Raw genomic sequence first — 27138 nt, 5'->3', positions numbered from 1 at the left:
GCAGTGGGTACACTTGCGGATTCCTTTCTTAGGAAACTTTTTAACAACAAAGGAAGTCCCCATAGTAGACTCACTATCAAGCATAGCCGCTTGACAGTTTGCCTCGGCACAAACAGTTGCATAAACGGATTGAACATTTAGAAGGGGAGTGGTAGCAAGGATACGACCATGAACAACATCCAAATGTGTATCCAGGCCAGCCAAAAAAACATAAACTCGTTGAGAATTAATCATGTTGTTATATTTTTCAACATCTTTAGGACATTCCATGGTACAATTCGTGATAATATCATACTCTAGCCATAATCTTTGCAATTTTCCAAAATATGTAATAACAGATACTCCATTTTGCTGAGTAGAGATTACCTCACGATATAATTGATATGACCGGGATGCATCCTGGTTGACTGAGTATGTTTGTTGCACAGTGTCCCAAATGTCCTTTGCCGTAGCTAAGCGAATAAAGAGGGATCTGATTTCTTTCGTCATGGAGTCTAGAAGCCAAGACTTGACTAGGCAGTTTTCATCTTCCCATGCTTCATATATGTAACCCCAACGTTTTCTGCCTCTAATCTTGTTCTGTGCGTTCAATGACCACTCAACATAGTTGGTGTCGTCAAGCCGTTCAGGGGTGAGCGATTCATGCATATGGGTAGCAGCGGAAGTCCCAAAATCATGTTTCTCCGATTGATTTTTATCGGCAAAAGCCATCAGAAATATTCAAACAAAACACTGATTCCTATATTGTAGAGGATATCAGTGTTTGGCTCTTGATGTCATAATAAAAGGTTTAAAGAATAATTCTGATGTATATTTCAAAGAGTAAAGTACCATATATATACATTCAAGGATCCTATAATCCTTCATCTATTAAAGGAATGACAGGTGCACAAATCTGCACAAATTATAATAATATCTAAATTATAACTAACACAATATTTGATTGCCTAATATCCTTTAATAGAATATTTGGCATATCTTAACATAACTTGAATGTGATAATGTGCAAATTTATGATCTGTGTAATTAAGTATGTTTAGATGTTGTATGATCTGTAAGTGGGGGGGGGGGGGGGTATGAAAGGTTTAAAATTTGTTAGGAAGGTGTTTAGTTGAAATTGAAGTGATCTATAATTGTTGTAGGTCGTTGATGAGGAAGTGGGGTAGTGAAAATAAGAATTAGGGGTTAGATGCTCAATTGGTCTGTTGGGACAGTTTGGCTAAGTCAAATGTGACTTGTTTGAGTCATCAAAATGGTCAAAAATAGGTTCAAAGTGGTAGATTGTGATTTGGGTCCCTAAGTTGATAAATTTGATGTTCTAGAGTAGGAATTGATCCATAAACACTTTAGATTGATGTTAGGAAGGTTTAGAATCACTTAGTCAAGTCTAATTAGGTATATAACACAATCTAGGAGTGTTAGAAGTTGGAAAAAATAGATAGAATTGGTAAGTGGGGTTTGAGTTGCATAATTCTGCAGATTTTTGTTCTGTAGATTATGCAGACTGACTGAGCGAATAGATTTGCACAGCGAGTCGCCCCTGGCGAGATGCTCTCTGCTAGGGAATTCGCACAACGAACTGGTGCGTTGTGCGAATGGTTTGAGAGATTTGCTATCTATCTGATGATCTGCATGGCAAATTGGGGAGCTATGCGACTGGTTGGGGTCTGGGACTACTGCCATTTTTTATTCAAATAGCAAATGGGTGCACTCAACGAGTGTTTGAGAGCTATGGACCACTGTCTAGACTTTCGCATAACGAGTTGAAGGCGCTATGCAAGTGGGTGAAGTCTGGTATCACTGGAAGTTTATTCGCATAACGAGATGGATCGATGTGCGAGCAGTCTCTGGATTCGCTATGCGAGAGTGTGCGCTGAGCGAATGGTCTAAGTTTAGTTCACTCTTTTCATCCTTGCTTTAATTTGATTTAAATGAAGTTCTAGCCTAAGTATGAAGTATGTATGATCATGTATTATAGTAATTGGTTGTTCATGTCTTGAGTTAAGTTTTAAAGTGAAAGTATGGTTGATGGATGTAATTCCATGATCCTCACGGAGAGGTTAGATGGTGGTGCCCTGTGTAAGTTTAGAATGATTGCAGGAAGCTTAGTCTTGGGGGTTATCCTGAAACTCCAATGGTCTTTCACTCTCACGTAGAGAAGATTGATCCATGTCGTGAGGAGTAGCAGGAGGTCCTAGTCTTGGGTGCTTCCAATATGATCTAAGGTGAGTGATAACGGACTAACCTCGTGAGTGTGGTAGGGTGAAACCCATTTGCAATGGCTTTGCAAAGTAGTAGAGGCCACCACGAATGCACGACCCGCCATAGCTCGACAATCATTCTAGGTTCGGACAGTCAAAGTTAGTGTAGCGTCTTGCATCAAGTATTTTATGTTGGAAATGTCTATGTATGATTGTATGAAATATAGTTGATAAATATAATTGTCTTATTTTATTTAAACTAGCTTACCCTTGCTTTTCTGTGGTCTGTCTTTGTTTGTTGTTTTTCTTTTGCGATGATCACTTTAATGGTGCGAGCTTAGGGATAAAATCTTTCAGTTCTTTCAGCGAAAGTTGGGAGTGGCACTTGCAGAGTAGGTTCTACTCTTATTCTTCAGGTGAAGAATTTTATTCTTCGAAAGATCTGTAGTTTTGTTCTATCATTATTAATGTAAGGTTCATTTTAGTAGTTTATATTATTAAATTGGGATGTTACATTTGTTCTCCAATTTTTACTAAATTTCAAAATTTCTTTCAAGGTTCTAACACTAAAGATCCTCCATCAACCCTTTTGTAAATGAGGTTCACATCAAATACCCTTTTTGATATAAAAATGTTATTTAATTTTAAGGGTAATTGGCTTCAGTAAAAAAATATTAAACTTTTAGGAACCTGGAAGCAACGAAACTAGTTATAAATGGGCTTTCAAATGCTTAGAGTATAAAATAAAGAAATAAAAACCTGGAAAAAAAAATACAAAAACATTACATTGTTAGAATCCAAAAGTTAAGAAAAAAAGAGTATCATATAAGCCTTTCACTTTCACAATAAAAAGAAAAGACAAAGAGAATATTGGTGGGTGGCGATGAGGAGATTGCGAGAAGGACTTAAGGGTAATAGAAAAGCAAACAATAGTGGCAATAACAACAATCAATGATGGTGGAATGCAAAACAAAAAAAAGGGTTGTGAATATTGGTGAACAAAAAAATGGGAAATGGAGAAGTGAAACGTAAAAGGGAAGGGAAGAGAGACAAGAGTCGTTGTAAATAGTGGTGAACGAAGCTATTGCAAATAATGATGAACGAAGTAAAGGATGTTCGAAAATGTCGTTGTAGAGATAGAATGGTGAGGATTTCGTAAATATTACGCCTAATTTTATCCTAGACAGACTTTTGACTTCCATTCTATAAAAAATTGAAGCCTAAAATAAAAAATATTAAAATTTATGACAATTTTGAATTTTTATTCAACTTTTTGGTTTCGGTTATTGGGAAAATTAAGTCCTATATGTATATGATCTCATTTCTCTACCCACCAAAGCCAAATTTCCTTTCTCACATAAAATATTAAAATAAAATGAGTAATAATTTTGAAATTTTATTTAATTTTTTAAATTGAAGTCATAAAATTATATGGTCTCAATTCTCTAACCACGAAGCCAAATATCCTTTCTCAAATAATATATTTAAGTAAATGGTAAAAATTTTGAAAACTTTTGACACAACTATCAACCTCGATTTTCTAATAATCGAAACCAAATATCTTCTCTCAAATTAAATAATTAAAAAAATAGCTAAAGTTTTGAAAATTTTATACAAATAACTAAATCCAAAAGTTTTGAAAATAGCTAAAAAAAATTTTTGACAAAATTTTGAAAATTGTCACCATATTTTTATATATTTTATTTTCTTCAAAACCAAAACATATTACCCAAACTAAAAAGTTAAATCTAAAGTAGTGATGATTTCACTGTGTTTACACTTGTTCCCCAATGCTCTTCTATTTCTTCTGAGCTGTAGCTACTTATCCATATTTATCCTCCCCTTTCCTTGGCCTCATTACAACCCTGAAAGACCTTTAGATCTGAACATGCATATGTTTTAAGTGTTGATATTAGAAGCTTGCCAAGTCTATTTGTGTTTGTTTTCTTGAGTGCATTGAGTGACATTGATTTACCCTAGACACTTGAGACTGTGAGTGCATCTGTGAGGTTTTGTTATTTTTGAATCACCTCTTGAACTGATTAATCATTTTGCTATGTATTGAATTGCTTGGATGATTTCTGTAAGTATCTGCTTTTCTTGATTTTGTGTTGGAAAATTTCTACTTCTTTCATCGGTCCATAATTCTTGAGAATTCTGTAAATTCTTTTTATTTTTCTTGAGTCTTTGTTTTCTGCGTGCTGAGTGTGTGTCACCTTCCTAGAAGTCCTTTGAACTATTCTCTGATTTGCGTCTTAATTTTGCCCAGGAGTGCAAAAGACTAAGTGTGGTCTATTTTGATGAACCAATATTTTCTTCACTTCACTTAGTTTATTGTACTAAAATTAATCAGGAAATTGTGCTTAATTGTCCAGTATTTTTCCATTTTATTGAATTGAGCTTAATCCGATCGGAAATTCTTATTTTGATTAATTTGAATTGTCTGAGACTAATTATTTACATTACTGAGTGCAGGGAAAATTCTAAAAATATTTTAGGACATTTGGAAGAAAATTTATTTGCACAATATATTATTTACTTGGAAGAAGCTGTGTTGCAATGAATTAATTTGTGTGTTGATCACTGGAAAATTGAGAAAGCACATAGATCTCTTAAGTTTTGCTAAAAGGAAAACGTAGAGTTGGTTTAAGTGCAGCAAATTCATTGAATGATGAGGTGCTTTTCACGGCTAGAAAGAGATGCACAAGCCTTATGTTGCTTCTTTGCTGGAATGGGAAAAAGAACCGTGATTAATCTTGTGGGGTTGCTCTTTGGTGATGAGAATAAGGGAACAGTTGGCACAAGCAATTGTAATTCTTTTATTCCTTATTACAAGAAGTGCACGGTCAGCACATCCAAATTGTAGAGTGCCACTAGGATTGAAGAATGTTGATTGGCTTATGAGAAATGAAGGAGGCCGTGAAATGATGGAGGGCCACATGGTTTTGTTTTATATAGCAAGCAATATTATGGAATCAAATTGGAAAATTCTTTTTGAAGTAAGCAAACGGTGCTTGATAGAATGAAGGGGCCACCAATTGGTTGAAAGCTCACGTAGCAACTCCACAATACAAGCTGAATTTTATTAAAATAATGTTATAGTGTCACGGCCCACATAATAGAAAATTGGTGGTACAGATTTTAATTCTCTTCCACTTCACAAAAGCTTGACAAGCTCACGGATGCTAAATTTCTGAAGTATCATAGCTGAACACATGGCCCCCTTCTCTTACTTTTAGTCTAAATTGATTAAAGAATTTAGCAAGGACAATACAGTGGAAAAGCACGGAACAACAGCTGCACACGGCTTAGGCCATAGGAAAATTCATTGTGGCAAGCATACACCAAAGCACTATATTTTGGAATAAAGGAGAGGACTTTCGAAAGCGTTCCAGCAGCAGCCACCTTGGATGAGAATAAATGGAGTGTTGCAGATGAAGGGAAGCTCACGGTTTTCTCCATTCATTTTGGCTTGCATCTTGCCTTGCATCACAGAATAACAGAGAAGGGGTCACCACTTGATATCTCACGGCTGCACACTTGGGAGAAGCACATTACAATTTCTTTTAGAAGTCCAAGGTGCAGCATGTTAGAGTTTGTAGAAGCTGGAAGAAGTTCAAGGCCTGGGAGCACGGTGAGGGCTGATTTCATGAGGATCTTTCACTCAACCAGCAGAGGCAGCAGCTTCACGTGCAGCAACACTCACAGACCATTCACCACCTAACGCTTCACCACGGCAGAGAAAACCATGTCCAGGAGCATCACGGCATGCACCACCACAACTCCAGACCAGCAAACTCACGGTTCCAGCGGCAGCAACAAAGAAACAGGTCCAGCACTCCTTCACGTCCAGCTTGGGAGGAGTCACGGCTGGAGCAGCACATCCAGCTTGATTGAAGACACTTGGTCCAGCAAGCGTGAATGAAGCATGCAGCTACCACCGGAGAGGAGCTGGAGCAAGAAAAGAAGTGGCGTTCAAGCATTCATAGCAGAGGAAGCCACATCAGTTTGGATGGGATCCCACGGTTGATGAATAGAGAGCACATCCAGCAAAGCCATGGCAGCAGAGGAGATGCTTCGGTTGGTTTAGTTAAAAAAGGCAATGTCCAGCAGCAACTCCATAACAGCAGCACAGCACCATCCCAGCACGTCCAAGGAAGCTTCACGGGAAGGAAAAGAATGTCACGAGAAGAGTGCTTGGGTGGAATGTCCACAAAAAGTGATTGAAGAAGAAGACAAATTGGCAAAAAGGAGAAGCTCACGGGTTCAGATTTTTGGGCTATAAATCCAGCAGCATGCAGAGAAGCAAACCAATTAGATTTTAGGAGTAGGAATTAGGAAGCAATTTACGTTCTGGCTTTGGTTTTCTCCTCCCCTCTGGGGGAGGTTTTGTGTTTGATTTCATTTGCATGTTCCATGTACTCCATTTTGTCAATTACAATTTCAATTCTGCATTTTAATTCCAATTCTGGTCTGCTATAAAATTCAGTTGAGTATTTTAATCTGCGTGCATTTTCAGTTGATGTTATTAAAACTTTATTTTCATCTGCGAATTACCTTTCATTTACAATTTCGACTGCACGTTTTAAGCCTTGATCAAATCACTGTCACTGCAAGTTTCTGCTTACATCAATTTCCTTTAAGTTTCTTTGCACATTTTAATTTCTGTAAAAGTTTATTTGTTTTACAATTTAACTATTTCTGAATTTACCGTTTTCTACACAGTTTTTACTGTTTTGAAATTATTTCAAAGCTTTTGTATTTTCGTTTAATTTCCAATTTTATTTTATTGTATTCACAAAAACACCATCAAACCCTCCCTTCGTGTAAAAAATCTGAAACTGAACCGACACAAAATTGGTCCTTGAGAGACGACCTAGGAGTCACATCCTAGCACTGTACTACATATTTTCGTGCACATCAAATTTGACGGGTCGCGACGCCCGTATCATAGTCCAAGTGCTGTAAACAAACTATTTCTTTTTTAAAAACTATGTGAATATCAACTCTAACTTCTTGTTCTTTTGATTGGATTTGAGAGAGTGAATTTGAGGGGATTTGAACATAATTTTTTTAATTGTTTTTTTGAACGAATTTGAAGTAAACGAGAGTTAATTTGAAAATAAAATTTGTAAAAATTAATATAAAATTGTATTGACGTAACAAATTAAAAAAAATTATTTTCAAATTCACTCTCATTTACCTTTAAATTCGTTCAAAAAAACGATAAAAAAAATTATTTTCAAATCTCCTCAAATTTATTCCCTCAAATCCACTCAACAAAATAGGCCCTAACTGCACTCTATGCACTGTTTATTATACATATATAAATAAAAGATAAGAATCATTTTCACATGATAATACAATCCGAAATATTATTTTTATATCCAACTAAGATAATAAATGGATAAGAGGAAATAATAAAACATGGATAGAGAATTTACACTTTTATCTGTGTAGATGTTTATATATATAAACCATAAACAATAGAAATTAAAATTATGTAATTTTTTAAAACTGTACAAGATCTAAATGAAACAAAAGAAAGCTGTAGCTCAAAATAACAAAAAAGAAGTACCAAATGGTTGGTTATATGAGGATGAAGCAAATGGTTTGAAAAGTAGAGAAAATGTAGTAACCTAAAATATAGGGACTATGATTCCTTGTCTTTTGGAAAGTAGGACCCAAAATGCGACTAAGGAATATGAAATTCTCATTCTCATTCATCATCCAGCTAACACTAAGCTGGATATTTTTCTAATTTAAATAAATAAATTAATAAGACAAACAAAATCCACATAAACTTTTACAATAATAAAACACACCATAAACTATTTTAAAATGCATAGCCTTTTTTCATTATGCACCTTAATAGTTAAGCAATTGGGGGCATGACATGATATTGTGCTTATCTTAGTCTAATTTTCCTCTCAAACAACACAATTCGATTTAAAAATTATCCAAATAATATATTATGTTAAATATTTACATAAATCTAGTGAGTTTTTTAATCAGACCAGATATTATATTCTAAGCTATTATGTAATTTTCTGCAATATCTTTTTCTGTTCAAAGATCTCTTCCTTCTTTTAAATGAAAAAGAAAAAGAAATTAAGAAGTCTAGTTTAAAATTCCATTTAAAGAAAAATCAAATTTTAACTTATTTTTTAATTTCTTTTCAAACACAATTCGGAATTCAACTTTTTAGAATTAAAATTATAACTTTCTATCTTGAAAATAGAATAAACCGTATTATGTATTTAAATATTTCACACAATATACTATTCAAATACTTTTTAGATTTATATATATTGTGTGTGAGAAAACTATCATCTTAGCCAAAAATATATTAAAAGTACACAACCTTATTGTATAGAAGGAGTTTGAAAATTGAATTTTAAATTTTAAATTTGCAAACAATGCATTTTGTACAAAATCTAATAAAAAAATTCAGAAATATAGATTAGGGATAATTTATACATATTTTTGTTTATTTATTAAAACACCTTTTAGGAGAAAATGTATTGGAATTTTTTTAACTCTAAAAGTATAGTAACTGGTATTTTGAATTTGATAATCCTGACAATATAGATCAATTTAAGAGTAGAACATTAATATTGAAAAGAAGAATCTAGACCATTTAATTCTCATTTATACATCTAAATATGCCATACACCTTTTCAACTAAAATTCTGATGATCATTAAAATATATATGATAATTTGAATGTGAAACCTTTATTTAATTAAACAGAATTGAAGTTAAAACAAAAGTACTTTTAAATAATTTTTACTTGTAATTTTTTTAAAGAACTGTTCCTTTTCATTAAAGAAAAACAGTTGAAAAATGACAATGATTACAAAATATCTTTGAATAAGGTACAATTAAAACTATTGAATACTCTTTAAACTTAAAAAGAAGTACTTCTGAGTTTGTGTGTTATCTAATTTTGGACAACAATGTGAAGTTATAAAAGGGACTGTGAATTTATGAGTTATAATAAAAACAGAAAAAGGAGCATCTGAAACTGTTGTAAGAAATGTAAATAACTGGTTCATAATGAATGGTAAAGGCAAATTTAGGTCCTCAAAACCCTATTCAGAAAACAACTTGGTCTGAAAAGTCAAGGTAACAAATGATTTTCCCCCAAAAACTGGTAAGGCTGGCGGATATGATAGGACAAAGACATTGTGAGAGGAGCAAGAAAGAGACAAATTCCAAGTGTCATCAAATCACTGGAAATACCACCTTTCATTTTTCACTCTCAGATTTTTCTTTCCATAACCAAATGGTCAACACCCACAAATCTAATTTAAAAAATTAACTTATAAAGCACAAATTATTTTGTCAAGTTTAAACTTTTATATGTATATAAAAAGATAAAATTTATTAAAAATTATGAAGAGAAAATGACTTTTGCTCTTCCACCTTGTTTGTTAACTTCATAAGAACAAAAAAAAAAATACTAGTATCACTCTCTTTTCATTTAGTTAGTCTGTCTTGAATTAAAGGAGGGATTCACCACAAATTGTAATGTTTAGGAAATGTAATAAAAGATAAGATTTTTATTATGATTATACCAACATGTGTCTAATTTGTGGATAGTGTAAAACAATTTTTTGTTTTAGCATCAGGCTTGTAATAAATCTGTGACATTTAACTTTTTGAGTTACTAAACTTACTCTAATTTTTATTAAAAATTTGAATGAATGAAAATAATTTTAAGAGGTCAAAGAGATAAATAATTTTACAGTGATGGGAAATTATGAATAGATAAATAAATTTAAGAATGCCAACAATGTTGAAGATGTGGAGACCCTACAAGTCAGCTACAATGCTTTTAATGCTTTTTTTATAATCTTGTGGAGGGAGAGAAGATGAACCCACAACACTGAAAGTAACGTTAGAAACGAGAAGGTTTGCATAATTTACAGTTTTGAAAACTCACTCACACGACACTGGAAGGAATCCCTGTCCATACATCCCACCATTACCACAAAAATTAACACTTTGGGATTTTCTTTTGCTTCCAACTTTTGGTCTCTCTGCAAAATCTCATTCCAATTGGCGTTCATCTTCTAAAGTGAGACCCTTTGGGCTGTTTTACTCGAATTTCACTGAAAGTTTGGTTTTTGGCTTGACTTGGGTTTTGTTTTGCGGTTTCGAGGGTTGAGTTTGTGTCTTTTTCTCATGTGGGTGTCTCTGGTTTGACTTTTGGGTTTGTGTTTTTGGTGTTGGAAGGGGAAAGGTGGTGTTTGGCATCTCGGAAGATGGGTTTGTTTTCTGGAATTTTCATGGGGTTGGTGTTCGGCATCGCATTGATGGCTGGATGGGCACGCATGATGAGGTACCGAAGCGCCAAAAGAATTGCAAAGGTATGGGTGATGATGGTTTTTGTTTTCAGTTCAATCATACTTTGACTTTTGCTTTGTTGATTCGTGTTTTGAGAGATGGTGAGGATTTTATAAACTAGGCTGTGTTGGGAAAAACGTTGATGAATAGAGAACATCACGGTGGGGGAATTTTTCAGTTTTGCAATCAATAGGGAAAAATGTTGTGAATAGAGCATAAAATTTGGTGATGATTGGGTTCAGGGGGTGTGAATAATCCACTTGTGGGTTATAATAGAGATTATCATATGGGTGTGGTGCAAGTAATCAATGTGAAAATGGATCATAGGGAAACGATCCAGTTTGATTGATGAATACTAAAAGTTAGAGGATGAAACATCATGGCTCAAAAGGAGATGCTTCAACAATTTACAGAGTTTTCTGTTCAGTAAAATGCAGAAGCAAAACCTAATGAGTAGTAGTACTGGTTAGTTTTCTTTTGGTTAGTAAAATACAATCTCCCATTGCCTTCAACAACTGATGTGGGAATTAGGACGTCAAAATAATAACATGTGTTACGCTAATTATGTTTATAACCGGTTGACCCTAATTAAATTTTTACCCTATAATTAGCTTTATGAGTTATGATTGAAATACTCAAATGCCCCTTTATATGAAAATGTTGCAATTAAACTCTATTACAACATTAAAGAAAACAAACGAGATTTGTGGAACTTTAAACTTGTGAATTCTATTATTTTTTCTACCTCTTTCATGAAGAACGGTTTTGTTTTCTCATGTGGACTTGAGAAGTGAACAAGTCATAACGATGTTGCACTTACCGAATAGACCTTACATTAGTTAGTGCCTCCTTTGGCTACTGTCTCACCTTTATAATAGATAGGTTAGTGAAGTACAACCTCTTATTCATGCTCAACTCAAATCTATCTTTGCTTGATCATAAGACAAAACAATTTGGACTTTGTATTGTTCTGGAAGATTTTCTTGTAGATCCTATTTTCGATTTCTAAACTCTATTTCTAGGAAACTAAGTTCCCAATATTGGCAAGTCCATTTTGAAGTCCAAATATCCCTCAAAAGGTTAGGTCTAGTGGTACTTAACAAGATTAATACAGACAACATGTTGCATATTCAGAGGCCTCAGGTGGCCCTTTCTCCTGATAATTGTAAATTAGCCACTTTCCATTGAAATAATCTTGAAGTATTCCTAGATAAGCATTATGTGAATGTGTTTCACAGCTTTGGTTTGGAACCCTTTTTGGTGGTTTAGAATAAAGGTTATGGTAAAAATGAAGGAAGCTCAAAACTGTATTGCTGTTTATTTATAGCCACTTTCCCTTGAAACAATCTTTATGGATTTTGCAGCCGTGTGCTGTTTATACAACATGCTTACACTTTAAGAGTGTTTCTTTGCACTTGAACTTGTTGTGAAATAGGATTATGTCTGTGGCCTTTTTTTGGTGTTTCTCATGGTTGTTTCCATTGATAGCTTGCATTGACTTATATGAACTGCAGCTTTACTGCATTCTTGAATCTTCAGATGTGTTGTTGTCTGCAGTATATCTCTGTCCCTATTTGTATTCTTCTGTGCTCTCTAATAAAGTAATTTTTTATATTAAAAAAGTTAAGTTGTGGAAATTTAAACACGGTAATGAGATCTCAAGAATGAGATTGCTCGAAATTTCAGGGTAATTGCTTGACTATTCTGTCACTTTAGATTGATTAAAAATTACGATGAAATTTCATTATAAAAATGGCAAATGATATAGTAGGGAAGGGATGCAGATTTCAATGTGTGTTAGTATTTTTGTGAGTAAATGGAATGAAATGGTGGAAAGAAATGAGATGTGTGGAAATAAGTTCCCTTTTTCGATATTTATAAAGGAGTTGATATAGAATGCATGAAAAGTGTAAGTCATCTAATGACAAATTGCCATATGTGTGGTTCTGATTCTAAACCTCAGCCTTATTTTTTTTTAAAACTAAATCTCAAAAGAAAATTTATCGATCAATAAAGTAAACCAAAGGACCAAAAATTACTTGAAATGTTCCGGTTTGAACAGAGCACATCAGTTTTGAAATGTATGTAGGAATGAGAAATAAAGAGAGAGGAGAAAGTTGAAATTGAGTTCTAAGCTGTTCATATGTTCTGTTTAAACAGATATCTTGTTTAAACATTTCTTTTCTAGTCTTACCTTACATTTGGATAGGGAATTTCAAAATTTCTAAGACATTCAAATACATTAAATTTGAATTGTTTTCATTTAAAATTGTACCGGATTTCAAATATTTTGCTTATATAAGGAAATTCAAATTTGTTGAAAATTTTTCTCATTTGCATAAAGTATTTCAATTACCACCAAATGCAAAATGAAAAAAAAAAATTAAATATCAAACAATTGTTAATAATTCAAATATATCAATATTGATCATAGTTTTTAGTTGATACCGGTTGATGTTATTTTTTGGTCATAGTTTGTCAAGATTTTTTCAACTAATATTGATGAAGCTGTTTCTTGATTTGACGTCTTATTGACTTTTTGATCAATATTGGCTGAAAAATTTCCCCGAGTGACATGAGTCAAAAATTCCTAGTTAATGTTGACCGCAAGTTTTCCTATTAAGCATTAGAAAAGAAATCCTGCCATACTATTGACAAAGAATAACATCGTTGTCAATGATAAGAAAGTAATTATGGCAAACATCAACAAAAAAATAGCCACGATAAATGTCATATGCTAGAAAATAGCCTCCTTGAAATTGGCTGATAAAACCCTGGCTGATATCGAGCGAGAAAATAACCGTGGTCTACAACAACAGTAATCCTAAAATTTAAATATGCATCAATAGAAAAACTTTAGTTTACATCAATTAAAAAAAGTCATCCCAATAATGTCTTGATCTTAGTCAAGTTGACGATGTTCTAACCAAGAGTAGGGTAGAGAAGACACATGAATTTGAAAATAGGAAGAATTTCAAATTTTACTTTCTAGGTTGAATTTGATATTCTTTAATTTTAAGAAATCTAATTATTCATGGAATTTTAAAATTACAGTTTCTTTTAAAATTTCTTATCCAAAAAATATATATAGCATTCCAAATTCTCTATAAAATTGATTTACCATCTTAAAATTCCATATCTAAACACACTATTAACGTTCATTATTTATTTGCTTTGCAGGCAGCTGACATTAAACTCCTTTCATCCCTTAGCAGAGATGATTTGAAGAAAATTTGTGGTGAAAGTTTGCCTGAATGGATATCATTTCCTGTATATGAACAGGTGGGTTTGAAAGAACTTCATATAGTGTACCTATTATTCTAATATGATTGTGTAGTGTGCTTGACATTTCCTACCATGGGCTCTTACAGGTGAAATGGCTAAACAAGAAACTGACCAAACTTTGGCCATTTGTGGCAGAAGTGAGTATGCTTGCACACTGTAATGTATTTGTATGATGATTTACAACAATTTGGGCAGTTTACAAGATTTTCTTTATATGTTTGAACTTAAAAGCTCCCAAAATGTCTAGTTGGGATTGTTATTTTATAAAATATTTTGTTTATACTGTTTGTAGTCAAAATTAGATTGTTTATTGTTCAGAAGTCATCTTAATTGTGGTTACCCGTCGTCCACTTTAGTAACAGTCTCTTTAGTACTGTTTTGTTTGCAGTCTCTAGGGTGATGTTTAGTCTGACATTTAAAGCTTATAAAGTCTTGGCAGTCCTTTCATTATAAGGGTTGAGTTAGTATTAAATCTAAATTCTGTAATGTTATTGGAGTTTATCCTAGATCTATTGTTGAACCACTCACATTACTATATCCTGCAAGCCAGTGAAGTCAGTGTTGGAAAATTTCTGTAATTGTGACCTCACCAGCTATCATGCCTTAGTTGGGACCACTTTAGGACTGCCTTAGTTATAGGCTCAAGAGTGGTGTTTAATTTCATTACACTAGAGTTATGGTTTAAATAGAGCTTATATAGCTTGGTCAAATCCTTACCTTACAAATTGACTTTATGGGGTTAAGCTTGAATAATTTCTGAATTCTAGTATTGGACTATGTTGCTTTTAATACTCCAGTTCGAAAGAAATTTTTTCCTTAAGTATTAGTTTTCACGTGTTCATGAATCTTTTTTTACCAATAGAAATGCAAGAAAAGTTGTGTACCAATAATAAGTTCAACCATTGAATCATTTGATATTATGTTTCTAATTACGTATACAGGATTAATTTTCACATAAATTGGACATTGTTAATTTGTTATCTGGTAATAACATTTATTTATCTTTTTAATAGCATATTATTCGTCAGAATAAATTAGTGTGATGAAGCTAGTAGTTATGTTTATCTAGTCTGTAAGAACTTTCAACTTAATGGTTGGATTGGTTTATTTCATATTTTATCTGAAGGTATTAAGTAGTATAGATGTACACAGGTTTGAAATCTAGTGTGTTGGTTATATTTTGTTTTTAATAAATATTATTTTTTAAACATAGTGTCTAATGAAGTTTTAGGGTTTAATGTTATACTTATATTTATTTAGACAATTTACCAGGTTAATAACTTGTGACTTTGACATTATATTTTTTATTTATTTTATAGTTTGGTATGCCAACTTATGAATCATGCCTTTTTATAACTTTTTGTTTCAAATTTTGGTTGGTCAATCCTATCCAATCTGCAACCCACTTGATAGGGTGAAATTTTCAACCGATCTTAAAGTTGTCCAACCCCACTCATTTTTATGACGAGTTAACTGCAAGATTAAAAGCTCTTTAAAGTAGTCAATATGCGTTTTCTTTTAATTTTTACCTTTAAAATAAAATCCAATGTCCCATATTTATAGTTCTAATTTCTTATTAGAGATACCTTATCAATTAGAGATATGATTATGATAATATATATATATATATATATATATATATATATATATATATATATATATACATATACATATATATATATATATATATATATATATATATATATATATATATGTATGTATATATATATACTCAATTATCTTTGAGCTAACTTTTAGGGTTGAATACATTTAAGATGATATTATGGTCTATCCTAGAAATTGTTTGTTGTTGAGTTTATTGAGTCACTCAGTATTTGGCCATCAAAAGATTTTTGGTCATGCCAACTTTACACTTTAGATATTCAATCCTCAGCCCAAGCCCAAGCCCAAGCCCAAGCCAAGGCTTTACTTTAAAATGTAAATTTACTTATAACAATTACATATTAATAATAAACTTGTATTTAATTGATAATATTTTGTTAGACATGATGTTATATCTAAAAAGATATTATGTACTTCAAATACATATTATAAAATATAGCTTAATTTAAGTTTGTTCTTTAACTAATCAAGATTTTTTGTCGGATAAGGACAAAGACAAACTTGTCTCCACCCATTCCTTGCTAACCCCTTTGGAGATATATGATCAAAACAGAATATATAAGTGAAAAATTGTCTGCTATTATTGACTTAATCTTTATGGTTGATTTATGTTCAAATCCAAATATTAAGATTTCCAACAAATATTCTCATTTTATGTATATTATTTATCTTTTTTTGAAAAGTTTTATGAAAAATTGTATTTAATTATGTGCTGTTCAATATGAACCATGCCATGCTTAGGCACAACCCCCTTCTCTTCGTTTTGGTTTAAATTTCCTTGCAAGTATCTGGAGTTGTATTCCTTCTTTGCTTAAATACATAATTTGATATTGATGGATTTTGTTTGCCCATAGGCTGCAACTTTGGTGATCAGAGAATCTGTTGAACCACTGCTAGAAGAGTACAGACCACCTGGAATTACTTCATTGAAGTTCAGCAAACTCTCACTTGGAAATGTGGCCCCAAAAATAGAAGGTAGCAATCAATAGTAATTCCTCTGCACAATCTTTGTCTAGTAAATTTACCAATTACAACTGGTTGCACTTAACAACTTAAGCTTTGGGAATTTTTTTGTTCATGACAATTTGGTTAGAAGATTATAGCTATTTTTCCCGGGTATCTCTTTGCCCTTTGGGTTTAGGATTTATATTTTTTTTGGGATTGGATTCTGTCCACTGATAATATTCTTCTATCAACAAATAATAATTTAATAGAGAAAAAAAATCTTGTTTGGATTCCATGAGATAAAAGAAAAATGCGTTCATATATTGCAATCCATAATTTGAAAGCAAAAATCTTGTTAGATCAGTGTTGGAGCCATGACCAAAACTTTGGAGCTAATGATGTTTTTTAAGAAAACATATTTTTTTAACTTGTAAATACACTGATACTCTGCATATGGTTTCTTGCTTCCTACCGAGGTATTGATGGGTGAGAAATCAATATGATGGAAGTCAATTTGGAAGCTATTTAGAGGGAGGAAACCAGGATGTTTTTAACTAGTTACATAATATCTATAACATATATATATACTGTTCCATTTTATCATTCTAAATTTGGGGAAATAAGTAATTTATTCAATTACCAGTTGGATCAATAATTTAACTGTTTTGGGCGATAGTTGACAAAATTGTTTTTGAATGAAATTTATTTTACAAAATTCATTTGAAGTGATGTGATCTCTGTTTTTGGATGTAGTTTTTATTGCAAAGTGTACTGGCAAAAATTGTAATTTTTTTTAATCCAACATAAAAACTACCTAAAGTTGATTTAATTTATGATCAAATTTGGACCCAGAATTAATTCCTCAACATGAAGCCAAGGTTGACCTTGGGCACATTTGGTAGTGACAGCCTAGGGCCCACAAGATTAAAATAATGCTTATACTTGTGCAGTAAATGTTAACTATATCATTTTGTTATTTTCATGAACGAATGAAATTGTTGCTTTTTTTATTCAAACTGTAATGTAGAACGTGCTTTAAATAGGAGATTATTAGGATAAAAATATCTTAATATCTCCATGGTAGTTAGCAAAAACATATCCTAGAATCTTCACATTCATTCCATAAGATTTTTCTCCTTTTATAAGAGAAAGTGATTGTTACAAATAGAGTAGTAAAGAATTTAATTAGTATGATTTTGTTAATAATATTTTCCTTTTTTCCCTCATTATTGAAGTGAAAGTATCACATTGATTATTTGTTTTTTAGTTGAGAAATTTGAAGGGAAAAAATAGAGCCTTGAACATTATTCGAAATGTTTGTTGTATACATTTTGGGTTGTGTATTCATCTTTAGTAAGAGGGCTATGAAGAGGAGAGAGTAAATGTGAGATGTATTAGGAGACACAACGAGAGAGATAAATAGAAAGAAAAAGAAAATGGAGAAAATTTAGGAAATAAAGTTGTATAAAATCTTTATAAAAATGTTACATGTACATATTGTGTGCGTGTGTATGTTTCTTTCCTTTTTGGACCATAAATCGAATGATAAACAATAATACAAGTAAAATTGAATGAACAATGTCATACATCTTTTTGAGATTTGTTAGACTTATGTTATTTGCTAACTCGAATAATTTAATAAACCTTATCATTTTTTACATGTTTACTTGTTCTTGCAATATATATTTTACATTTTCAATTCATTTATCAATTGCAAAATCTATCTAGTTTGAACACTTTCAAAAAATTACTTTAAAATAAATAAAGAAAAGAGGGGTTATCCGAACGGATAAAGAATTGTAGGAGTCAAATATTAATATAATTCGAAAAACGAAGTTCACATATGTATTTCTATCTTTTTAGTATATAGTTATATATAGGGGGCCTTTATCTATTATTCCATTATGGACTTATAAGGTGGAACCAAACATATGAACATATATCAAAAATCATTGGTCTGTATCTTATGCTTTTCTTTTCTTTTTCACTAAAGAATTACTTTTCCATAGTTTTGAATGTATTTGTTTCTCTTAGAAAAAGATTTAGGCATAACTAAGCCTTGCAAAATCTGTTTGAAAGATAAAGTTTACATCCATTTATATACTACAAGTTAACCATATCTTTAGTTGATGTGGATCTCTAACATAACTCATCTCGTCAAGGATTGAACATTGTGTGGGACGCGATATTTATGGGTGATCTTATAGTGGCCTAATAGTGAGTGACACTATAGGCCTAATGGACTTTGCTAGGATTCATTATAATACCATTTTATAAAGCAATTAAGAACTAATTCAATCTCACAAAGTTAGTTTGCAAATTGGGGTTTGTATACACTTATATACTATGATTTGGCTATATCTTAAATCAAATACGGGATTTCCAACATTTTTATCTTTTCAAGATGATTAGAATCTTAAAAGAATCTAAAATCTTGTAAAAGTTCTGAAACTATGATTCAAATCTTATTTAAATCAGCTGTTTTTAAAAAGCGAGATTTTATGATTTTAAATCAACATAAATTATTATTTTTTAATCTGAAAAATATCTAGACTATTTTATATCTGAATTACTCTTTTTATTTATCTTTAACAAATTGAATCTGAAGGCAACTAGATGACATGGATAATAAAAGAAATCTTAAGTTTAATGTGGTTATGGAATCTTCTTTTCATACTCGACATAAGTGATGAAAATGTTATTCTACTGCGGACTTAGGTGCATAGCATTCAATAAAACCGATTAAAATTATTTGTGTTTCTTTCCCTTTATCAAGTTTTCCTCTCATTTCATAAATTAATAATCTTTATATGCATAATTCTTCATCCATACAGGGATTCGTGTTCAGAGTCTTACCAAAGGTCAAATCATAATGGATATTGATTTCCGTTGGGGTGGTGATCCTAGTATTATTTTGGCTGTTGAGGCTGCACTTGTTGCATCAATCCCTATTCAGGTAAGACTTAGCTTGTCAGTGTACTTTTCCCTTGATTTTCATCACTTTCCTTGTACAATTTGTCAACATTAGAGTTTTATTATTGCCTTTGGTTTCAGTTGAAGGATCTACAGGTTTTCACCATTATCCGTGTTATATTCCAACTTTCTGAAGAGATCCCTTGCATTTCTGCTGTTGTTGTAGCTCTACTTGCTGAGGTAAAGGAAAAAGATAAAATGATAAGGTTGATTAAGAAAAAACAAAACAAAAAAGGTAGATAGAGTGTTCCTTCATATTAAACGTGTTAAATGTATTTAGATATCAATTTAAGTGAATTGCCAGAGTGATTAATTGGGGACATTATTAGGATAATACACTTTTCAAAGATTGTGAATGGGGGAAACTACTGTTAATAACCAAAAACTGTTCTATTTTTGGCCTAAATGTGTAATTTAGTTTATTCTTTAAAACTTGTATCAGCCTTGCCACATGATACCCACTAAACTTATTTTTACTCTCTGAATTCTGACTTTTCCATTTAAATATAGCCAAAGCCAAGGATTGACTATACTCTGAAAGCAGTTGGTGGAAGTTTAACAGCTATTCCTGGAATATCAGATATGATTGATGTGAGTCATTTATTGTCTACTGCATCTTTCCCTTGGAGCATCTTTGAAGTAGCATGCATAACTCTAACATTTACCCACCATTTTATAGGATACTGTGAATTCAATTGTTACTGACATGCTTCAATGGCCCCATAGGATTGTGGTTCCACTTGGTGGTATTCCTTGTGATCTAAGGTAAATGTGAATCATCAAGTTTATCCTTTTGGATTTATTCTTTGTGACTGCAGATAAAAAAAAAATAGGTATGTTGCTATATCCTTTTAACAAAGTTTTACATTTGATTTTGAAATTTGTGTGAGCAACAAAACAACAATATAGCCTTAAGAAAATCAATCTGCCACTATGAGATTCTCTCTTGTAAGTAAGCAGGTGTTTCTCCCACTTCTTTCCAGCAAATAACCTCTTCTAAACCCTACCTTTGAAGAAAATAAACTGGGAATGTCAATTTCAATGTTAGTGCTCAAATATGTTTACAATCACACAGCATAAAAAGCACTTTTTTTGTTTTCTTGCAGTGAGCTGGAGCTTAAACCCCAAGGAAAACTTTCAGTGACTGTAGTGAAAGCGACTGCTTTGAAGAATATGGAAATGATTGGAAAGTCAGATCCGTATGTAGTTGTGCATATTCGACCATTGTTCAAGTATAAAACCAAAGTTGTTGATAACAACTTGAATCCTACTTGGAATGAGAGATTTGAGTTGATTGCAGAAGACAAGGAGACCCAATCACTCATTCTAGAGGTTTTACCATACCAATACTTTATCTCCTTTTTATTCTGAAGTCTCTGCCTCATTTCTTAGGGAAATTTTGTGACATTTTTGTTTTCATAAATATATGCCCTTAAATTAAGCCAATTACTTACTGAAGAATTGGAAAGAAATATTTTCATATATGCTCAATATGTGTGAAAATAAAAATCTGGTTATTTACCTGCTCTTGTTTCTGACACGGGGATTAGAAACATACTGCATACTTCTTTCTAAGTATGATTACTTTTGTTTAACAGTTCAATTTGTTTGAACCTTGTTATTGTGATCCTGTACCATACATGTTGTAAACTAGAATTTCTTTAATACATAAAATTCTGTTGGTATATCTTGTTGCCTCAAGTCAACAAATTTTGGATCTTCCACCAGTGGCAGTTCTATATATCAGTGATATATATTATAATCTATGTTTGATTACTGACTTCTCAAAAATTTGTGATTGTTTCTGTAATATTGACAGAGCTTGTGTCTTTGTTTAGCCTGGTTGAAGCCCAAGATTTTATCCATATTTACAGGGTTATTGCAGTTATTATTTTGATTTGAAATCTAATGTTTTTCTCCCTATAACTCAACTTAAACTGCTTCTATAATTTGATTTGTTTAAGACAATTAACACAAATGATGTCCATGACTCCTCAAACAGGTTTTTGATAAAGACATTGGGCAAGATAAGCGATTGGGAATAGTTCAGGTACGCCTTAATGATCTAGACTCACAAACTGAAAAGGAGATGGAATTGAGGCTGCTGTCATCACTTGATACACTGAAGGTGAAAGATAAGAAGGATCGAGGAACCTTGACAATAAAGGTACTTCTAATAATCTGACGTACTTGGCATTGACAATATTATGGAGCTCTGCATGGTGTATATAAAGTTTTTTCTCTTCCCTTCATATGTTCTGATCTTACCATCATTTGGATAATTTAAGCCCTCCTATATGTTGGTCACTTGTGGCAATCCTGGTTGATTGAAAATCATAATCATGTTTCAATTTCAGGTCTTATACTATCAGTTTAACAAGGAAGAACAACTGGCTGCACTAGAAGAAGAGAAAAAGATACTAGAAGAAAGGAAGAAAATGAAAGAAGCAGGAATGATAGGAAGCACAATGGATGCACTAGGATCTGGTGTTGGACTGGTTGGTACTGGTGTTGGACTGGTTGGTACTGGTGTTGTGGCCGGTGCCGGTCTTATGGGAAGTGGCGTTGTGGCTGGTGCCGGGCTAGTTGGCAGTGGCATCGGTGCTGGAGCAGGGCTAGTTGGCAGTGGTTTTGGAGCCGTTAGCAGTGGATTGAGCAAGGCAGGGAAGTTCATGGGAAGGACAATCACAGGCCATAGTGGCTCTAAAAAGAGTGGCTCTTCAACTCCAGTCAATAATGCACAGGAGAATGGTGGTGGTGCAAAGCCTCTTTGATTCTTTTCTTTGTGTATTGTAAGACTAATGGATGAATCTTTGCAGCTTCAGGCTTTGATAATAGATAGATTACATGTGTATTTGTTGCTTTATTTTCTTACCATAATGTTTTCTCCATGGCTGTTATAATGTTTCCTCCATGGTTGTATCATCTTTGTCTGTGATTATGTTTACCTGAATTTGTATTTAAACTCAACAAATTGTAAGCATTCCTTATTCAGTTCACCTACTTGATGTAACAAATTGTTTGACATGGACTTGTAATGTACTTTAAAATGTAAAAGAAAATCATATTTATTGGTAATATGCTTATAAAAACTTACTAGATTAGATTTCATGTGATTTTAAATATCAAGGATGATCTAATTCATGAACAAAATAAGGATCATATTCAGGTCAAAATGTGCGACATCAAGAAACAACAACCATGGAATTTTATAGTGTTTTTGGTTGTTTCAAATCAAATTAAGACATAAATTTGTATAATTCTAGTCTGTCGTAATTGAATATTCCATAATTGAGAGTTTTTGTTGGGAAATGAGAGATTGACAAATTGAGGAAAAAAAACAGATTAATGATAAACAGTGGAGAATATATAACATTAAAATTCTAAAACTATGTTGAACCAGCTAAATTTTATTGACATTAGTTGGGTGTGAACAATTCCTATTATTAGTGGTTATAAAGTAATCCATAAGTGAGAATAATTAATACATGACAATACAATTATTTCTTTACCATTTTTAGTTATAAATTATTTGTCCTTTCCCTTCTCCATAATTGAGGTGGGACTAATGGAAGGCTAATTGGTTATCAAATATAGAAAAGAGGAAGGGATGATTTATTGGTACACATGTATATAAACTATGAATGAAAGAGGTGGTGAATGATGGGTTTATACACACATATAAACTATCCATGAAAATGAAAGGTCATAGGAGTGTGCTACAAATTAAGAAAAAAGTCTTTATAAATTTTTTGCAAAAATAAGAAAATGTTTTTTTTGTGATTCTTTTTTAAATTTTTGCATGTTTATAAATTTTTTGCACGGAGTCTCAAAGTGACATGTCTAATAACAGTGTCTCTAATTTGGGTTGTAAACATGCAAAAGAAACTGGATGTGCTTTTTGGTGAAAGATGCATACCAAAACATCCAATCCGAAAGGTATTTATGTAAGATTCTAAAAATTATATATTTTGAATTGTACAATCTAGAAAATATTTTTATTTTTGAAAATATCCTTTTGAAGTATAACCTTTAGAATTTTTTTTTTCAAAAGTATAGTATAGATTGTACAGTAAAAAAAGTATTTTCAGATAGAAACATATTTTCAAATTGTAGAAATGTATTTATAAATATATTCCGGATTCACATCTTAGAATATCTTTCTAGATTTAGAAATGTTTTTCAGAATATATATATTCTGAAATATAATTTTTTAAAATATGATGTAATCTTAAAAAAATACTGTCAAATATATTTTTTAAATAGTTTTTGTATAGTACAATTCAAAACATGTTTTCGAATCCAAAAATATTTTTCGAATTTCACTATTCGAAATGCATTTAAAAAAAAGGGTGCATGTTTTTAATACAATTTTAATGAAATTTATTAGTATATAGAAATGCGAAAAAAAAAGTACAGGAAGGAATAGTTGGTAATGAATTGTAATATATGAATTGGACCAGAAGATAAAAAGAAGTTAGTGATTGAAGTAATGACGTATGAAGCTTCTTCCTTCACCACATCTAATTGATGGGGATATTCAGAAAGTGAGATGGTTAGATTAATTGTCTAAAATCATATTCTAAAATTAAAAAAAAATATATATTTTTAAATTTAGAAATATATCATAGTTTTTGAAAATATGTAATTTAAAATATTCTTTAGATTAAAAAAAAATATATAATTTTTTTAATTTTACAACCTAAAAAATGTAATTTTGAATCCAAAAATAAAATAAATTATATAATTGAGAAATATATTTCACAATGTAAAATCCATAACCTCCGAAATAGATAGAATCTACTATAGTATATAATGTAAATACATTATGCATTGTTTTGAGTTTATGTTACAAAATCCAAAATATGTTTGAGTAATCTGAAATGTAGTTTTGAACATGATTCAAAATGTTTTTGTATCATCCATAAAAAAAAATTAGATGGAAAAGTTATGGCAATAGTGAAAGAAAGAGCATGAATGTTGATACCAATATTTTTTTTATAATGATACTTTAATAATATTTTTTTAACAATATTTTAATATTATTTATGTATAATTGGTTCAAAATTATTTTACAATCAATAATAATAGTCATAAATATCAACACGAACTAATCACGACACGTAAATGATATTAAAATATTGTTAAAGTATTATTATTCATATTTAAAAAAAAAAGAAGAAATGGGACCCAGTTTGATAAAAATTATGAGGAGAAATTAAAGGACTTGTCTCACGGGATTACTATGATGCAGATGATAGTATGGTGGGTTTTGTCATTTAGTTTGGGTGCCATGACTCACAGGTAAGAAGCAGTTTAAGGCTTACACAGACACCATTCTTAATTCATGGCCTTTTCATCTCAAATAGGCCTCAGATCACACGTCACATCCTCCCATGCTCCTTTTATTTCAAAAATAAAGCCTCACTCTACCCTCTCTCTTCCACATTTATTCTATCTTTGAATTTTTTTACATGTGTTGTTCGCACCTCATCAAATACTTGTTTTTCATATCATTAAATAAATATATATTCAAAATCCCAATTAATATTAAGAAAGGTATACAATAAAATTGTTTAGATTGAGAGACAAAAATACAATAAAACACGTAAGAAATTAATTGAAGTAGCTTTATTATACAATAAGATGAAGGTATTCTTCTAATACCTCTATGAATTGTCTATGTTGAAATATTGCTATTAAGGTGTAAGAAATCTTAGCTAAAGCTTCAATGAAGAGTGTAATCATAATAAGATATCTTCCCAGAGGTATCAATGCATATTCCAATAATATATTCTAAGTCGAAATAGTTCATATATTTATTTATTCAAATCGATTTATAATTTACATGGAAATCAACCTATCTTATTTATTTAATAAATTGACATACTTATTATTCTATCACAAACTGATATCATGATCTTACCTTTATCATGATCATCATGTTGATATGCATATTTTATAATAATTATATATCTCAAATATATAATTACTAGTAAAAAATTTGGATTTTGACAACCATTATACGCTTCGGTTATACGAAAACTGAAGCGTACAACGTTATATACATCGGTGCTTATTCAACTCGTTTTGGAAAAAACCTATTGCCTCGGTTCCGACAAACCTGCGGCCTATACAACCCTGATGAACAAATGAAAAGGCACTGGTGTGGCAGACAACATGTTACTGCCTCGGTTCAGTGCCTAATCGAGGCCTATAAGCCTGCTGATGCTCAGTCTGATAAGACTGCAAAGTATTCTGACCACTAGCTACTGCCTCGGTTCGGCCAGAACCCGAAGCCTAAACGACACCCTATTGCTTCGGTTACTTGGAAACCGGTGCCTAACGTGTAGCCTATTACTTCGGTCTGCAGGCGAACCGAAGCCCAAACCACCTGCCACAACTGCTCATACCTCTAGGGCCTCGGTTAAGCACTAAAACCGGTGCCTAAAGCGTAGCTTATTGCCTCGGGTGGCTGACAAACCGAGGCCAAAACCACCTGACATACGCCTGTCCAACTGCTGCTACGCACCTGTTCAACTGCTGGTACTCGTAGGGCCTCGGTTAAGCACTGAACCGAGGTCGATTCTTCACATATTCTACACCGTTGATGCTTTTAACCGAGGCAATATTGTGATATGACTTCGGTTGTAGCAGTAACCGAGGCAGTATCGCAATTTCATATTTTCAAATCGCGACAACTTCTTCTTCTTCCTCGTACCTGTTTTTTCTTCACTTTCCTCAGAACCTCTATTGGCTCCCCTTGACTCGCCTCCCTTCACCTTGGTGCCTCGCCGGTGTACCTCCGCCACTACTGCTGCCAGTGCTCGCGCATTCAGTGCTGCTCGTCCTCGTTGTTGGTCGCGCCTCCACCCTTCACCTACGCGCCATCGTTGGCCTGCCAGTGTTTCCTCCGCCACTGCTGCTGCCATTGGTACGTCGCCGGTCTCCGCCACTGTTGCTGCCAGTGCTCTCGCCTGCCGGTGCTTCCTCCGCCACTGCTGCTTCCGCCGGTACTGCCTCCAACACTGTTTCATTCTTCCTGTCTACATTGAGGTTAGTTGATTGTATTTTTGCTGATAATAATTGTTGTTTCTTGCTGATAATAATTGTTGTTTCTGGAGGAGAATCAAATTGTATGTATTGGTTGAGGTGATTTTTTTAATTTTGTTGGATCAAGCATATATTGTCCTTAATTAACATCACATTTGTCATATTTGTTGTACTTTGTTTTAACTATGAATTGATGGCACCAGATTAAGAACTAGCAGAGGCATCACTAATAACATTGACTAGCTTCCTGGAAACACTTCACTTCACCAGGAATAAGTACCACCATTGCCACTGCCAGTTATAAATGTTATCTGTTATATTTATTAACTAAATCTAATACTTTCTAGACCATGTTCTATACCTTAGGACCATTCAGATTTATGCTTGAAATTAATTTGAAAGGTATAGAATCTCAATTTGTCGAGGGCAAGAACATAATAATGTGAGAAAATAGGTGGACCAATTTGTTCCCGTTTCACTGGTTTACAACAAAATAAAGCAAATTCCTCATATTCCTCATATTTAAGACTGAAACAAGTTAAGGTATGTATATTAATGTTAAGCAAATATAAATTGGTTTCTAACATTAAATATTAAAGTTTTAAAACTATCAAAGAATTAGTGACTAAACTAGTTTTTAATTTTAGAATCTTGATATATAGTTAATATCAGACACCAATTTAAACTATAATTTACAAATTAATCAT

At 32.3% G+C, this 27138-nt stretch overlaps 1 protein-coding gene across 2 annotated transcripts; it reads left to right on the top strand.

The window, feature by feature from the left end:
* Positions 1-10023: 10023 nt before the first annotated feature.
* On the top strand, positions 10024-22403 carry LOC108338042 (calcium-dependent lipid-binding protein). 2 transcript variants are annotated; one of them, XM_052868281.1, is made up of 12 exons: positions 10024-10117; positions 10442-10575; positions 13733-13834; positions 13924-13974; positions 16315-16435; positions 19240-19361; positions 19460-19558; positions 19889-19969; positions 20058-20143; positions 20485-20710; positions 21381-21545; positions 21736-22403. In XM_052868281.1, exons 2-12 carry the CDS (start codon positions 10471-10473, stop codon positions 22150-22152), a joined length of 1575 nt encoding a protein of 524 aa, XP_052724241.1. In that variant the 5' UTR covers positions 10024-10117; positions 10442-10470; the 3' UTR covers positions 22153-22403. The 2 variants fall into 2 exon arrangements, with proteins under 2 accessions (XP_052724241.1, XP_052724240.1); XM_052868280.1 differs by having other exon boundaries at positions 10055-10283.
* Positions 22404-27138: the final 4735 nt, after the last annotated feature.

This window comes from Vigna angularis, chromosome 9, assembly GCF_016808095.1.
Source record: "Vigna angularis cultivar LongXiaoDou No.4 chromosome 9, ASM1680809v1, whole genome shotgun sequence".
NCBI classification, from domain to species: domain Eukaryota; kingdom Viridiplantae; phylum Streptophyta; class Magnoliopsida; order Fabales; family Fabaceae; genus Vigna; species Vigna angularis.
This window is presented reverse-complemented; position numbering and strand designations above follow the sequence as displayed.